The following is a 2,695-nucleotide window of genomic DNA, read 5'->3' as shown; positions in this document are numbered from 1 at the left end:
CAACCGGCCTGGGATTGACTCCATCTCAAAAGAGAACCTTGAGCTAAAGAATTATTGGACACAATGGGAAAGACTAGAGATAAAGGACGGAGTCTTGTATCGCAGATGGGAAAGTCATGATGGGAACAAAGTTACGTATCAGCTCGTAACACCCAGAGGGATGAGAGAGCAGGTCATTAGACATCTTCATGACAAGCCAACGGCCGGACATATGGGAGTGAAGCGAACCCTGGAAAGAGTCCAACGCCGATTCTATTGGCATGGATGGAGACGGCAAGTAGAATTATGGACCAAGGCTTGTGTACCTTGCCAGGAGAGAAAGCAGCCCAAGTTCAAGCCAAAAGCTAAGATGCGAGTTGAGCATGTAGGAGCCCCACTGGAGAGAATAGCTATAGACATATTAGGACCATTACCACAGACTGAAAGAGGGAACAGACACATTATGGTCGTCGCCGATTATTTTTCGAAGTGGGCAGAGGCTTACTCGATCCCGAATCAAGAGGCTGAGACAGTGGCTAGCGTGTTAGTTAATGAATTTATTGCTAGATTTGGAGTTCCCGAGCGCATTCATACAGACCAGGGACGGAACTTCGAATCACGCGTTTTCTCAGAAGTTTGCCAACTGCTTCAGATTAAGAAGACCAGAACCACTGCCTTTCACCCCCAGAGCGACGGCATGGTGGAGAGGCTGAACAGGACTTTCGAGGAAATGTTATCTAAAGTAGTGGACCAGAACCAAAAAGATTGGGACAAATGTTTACCTTTGGTGCTTATGGCCTATCGTTCGTCAAGACACGAGACGACGGGATGTTCACCGAATGAAATGATGTTTGGGAGGGATGTAACACTTCCAATTGACCTGCTCATTGATTCTGGTATGTCCACCGAGGATAAAGAGGATGGGATCCAAAAGAGTCAATATGTGGTCGATCTTCATGAAAGACTGAGGCAAATCCACGAATATGCTCGAGGCAACATGGACACGGCTGGGAACAGGCAAAAACGAAACTATGATAGGAATTCCACAGAACATAATCTGAAGGTTGGAGATGAAGTACTGTTGTACAACCCCACCAAGAAGAAAGGTTTAAGTCCGAAACTTATGAGGTTCTGGGATGGACCATGGAACGTGATTGAAAAGCTCAGTGATGTGACGTTCAGGATTAAGAGAACGAACACAGGGAAAAAGAGGGTTGTTCACCATAACCGACTTAAATTAGTTGAGTCACCAGACTCGTCAAATAAGTCGACTGTTCAAAGCACAGAGTTATCTTCGTCTGGTGCCCGAACCGACGGAATAATAACAGAATCGGCACCATCTCCAGGAAGGCAGCCTACAGCACAAGATCCAGTCACCACTCAGAGCCCGACCCGAAGAACAAGAAAACGTCCACAGTGGCATGAAGATTATGTAATTTAATCTAACTGTGCCTATGGACTATTTTATGTAATATTTGTCGTTATCATTTGTTCTTGCAGATCGAACAGAAATGGAATTTACAGATACACAAGACGAGAGGGAGCTGGAGCTTTCAAAAGAATATCGGTGCCGTGTGTGCAAAGACAGGTACAAGACCGTGGCCCAACTGCGAAACCACCTGCAGACAAAGCACCAGGCCGCAAGATTCGCCTGCCAGAAATGCAAGTATAGCTCCGATAGAAAGGGGAACCTGATCCGACATGTGGAGACATCCCATCAGTCGACAAATAAGAGCCAAGCGTCCTCTGAAAGCAGCCATACACCAAAGAAAGGAGAAGCAACAGAAAAGAAGAAAAGTAACCCCATAAAGGCAACCAAGTCTGATGCCTACAGAATACCCAAGGTACAGAGGGAGGTGCTTCCACAGTACGCGCCGAATCTGACAGACCTACTTGCTTGCAGTCCTCTGGAGCCCAGGCGAATTGTGAAGAAGATGGCCACAACTCCCCAGAGCCCCAATGAGAGTATGGAACAGAGAAACACCGAAGTACCGAAAGAGATCTCTTGCGAGCCAGCCAATGAGATAAGTGCGCCGGACCCGAGACTGTTCCAGAAAGAGGCATTCCAGGATGAGGGTATGACGGAGATCGCCAAAACAATGGAGAAAGCCAGGGAGGAGGCTCGAACGATGCCAGCAGGAAAAACGTCCTGTGAGTGGAGAATCGTCAAGATGACGGAAAGGAAGACATATGTGGTTACGACGGAGACTGCAGTGAAGGACGGGTTCTACTTCCGGAGAGTGAGAGAAGAACACCTCGAATAGACAACGAATGCGTGGAAGCATTCATCCTGTTGAGAGGGGGGTGGTGTAGCGAAAATTTATATTCACTATGTTCGTTTATTATTTCTCTGTTTTTATCTTTATCTTATACCGGAATAAGCCGGTGAACTTCTTAGGCAAAGTTTATTGACCTCCATATTTGCATATAGTCGTGCGAGAGGCTTCTAACCAATCACTGAACAGCTGATTGCATCACCCGTTGCTTCCTGTGTATTGTTATAACGTTGGAAATTCCATGGAAAATTACCGTACATACCTGTATTGATTTTACACATGTGTTAGGGAGTCGAACGAAAGAACGCAAGCGGTTTAGACGTATACATGTAAGTTGTCGGAATTGTGGGTAAATTTGGCCTTATATAAGTTTAATTACTTGAACAGGGACACGTTTAGCTGTAAAATTAATGACCTATTGCTTACAAATTGTTGCAATG

At 45.8% G+C, this 2,695-nt stretch overlaps 1 protein-coding gene across 1 annotated transcript; it reads left to right on the top strand.

The window, feature by feature from the left end:
* The first annotated feature begins 1,490 nt into the window (after positions 1–1,490).
* LOC139982822 (uncharacterized) lies at positions 1,491–2,433 on the top strand. Its single transcript, XM_071995933.1, has one exon. The coding sequence runs from the start codon at positions 1,491–1,493 to the stop codon at positions 2,241–2,243; it is 753 nt and encodes a 250-aa protein (XP_071852034.1). The 3' UTR covers positions 2,244–2,433.
* The last annotated feature ends 262 nt before the right edge of the window (positions 2,434–2,695 follow it).

The sequence above is a fragment of the Apostichopus japonicus genome, chromosome 16, assembly GCF_037975245.1.
Source record: "Apostichopus japonicus isolate 1M-3 chromosome 16, ASM3797524v1, whole genome shotgun sequence".
Classification (NCBI taxonomy): Eukaryota; Metazoa; Echinodermata; class Holothuroidea; order Aspidochirotida; family Stichopodidae; genus Apostichopus; species Apostichopus japonicus.
This window is presented reverse-complemented; position numbering and strand designations above follow the sequence as displayed.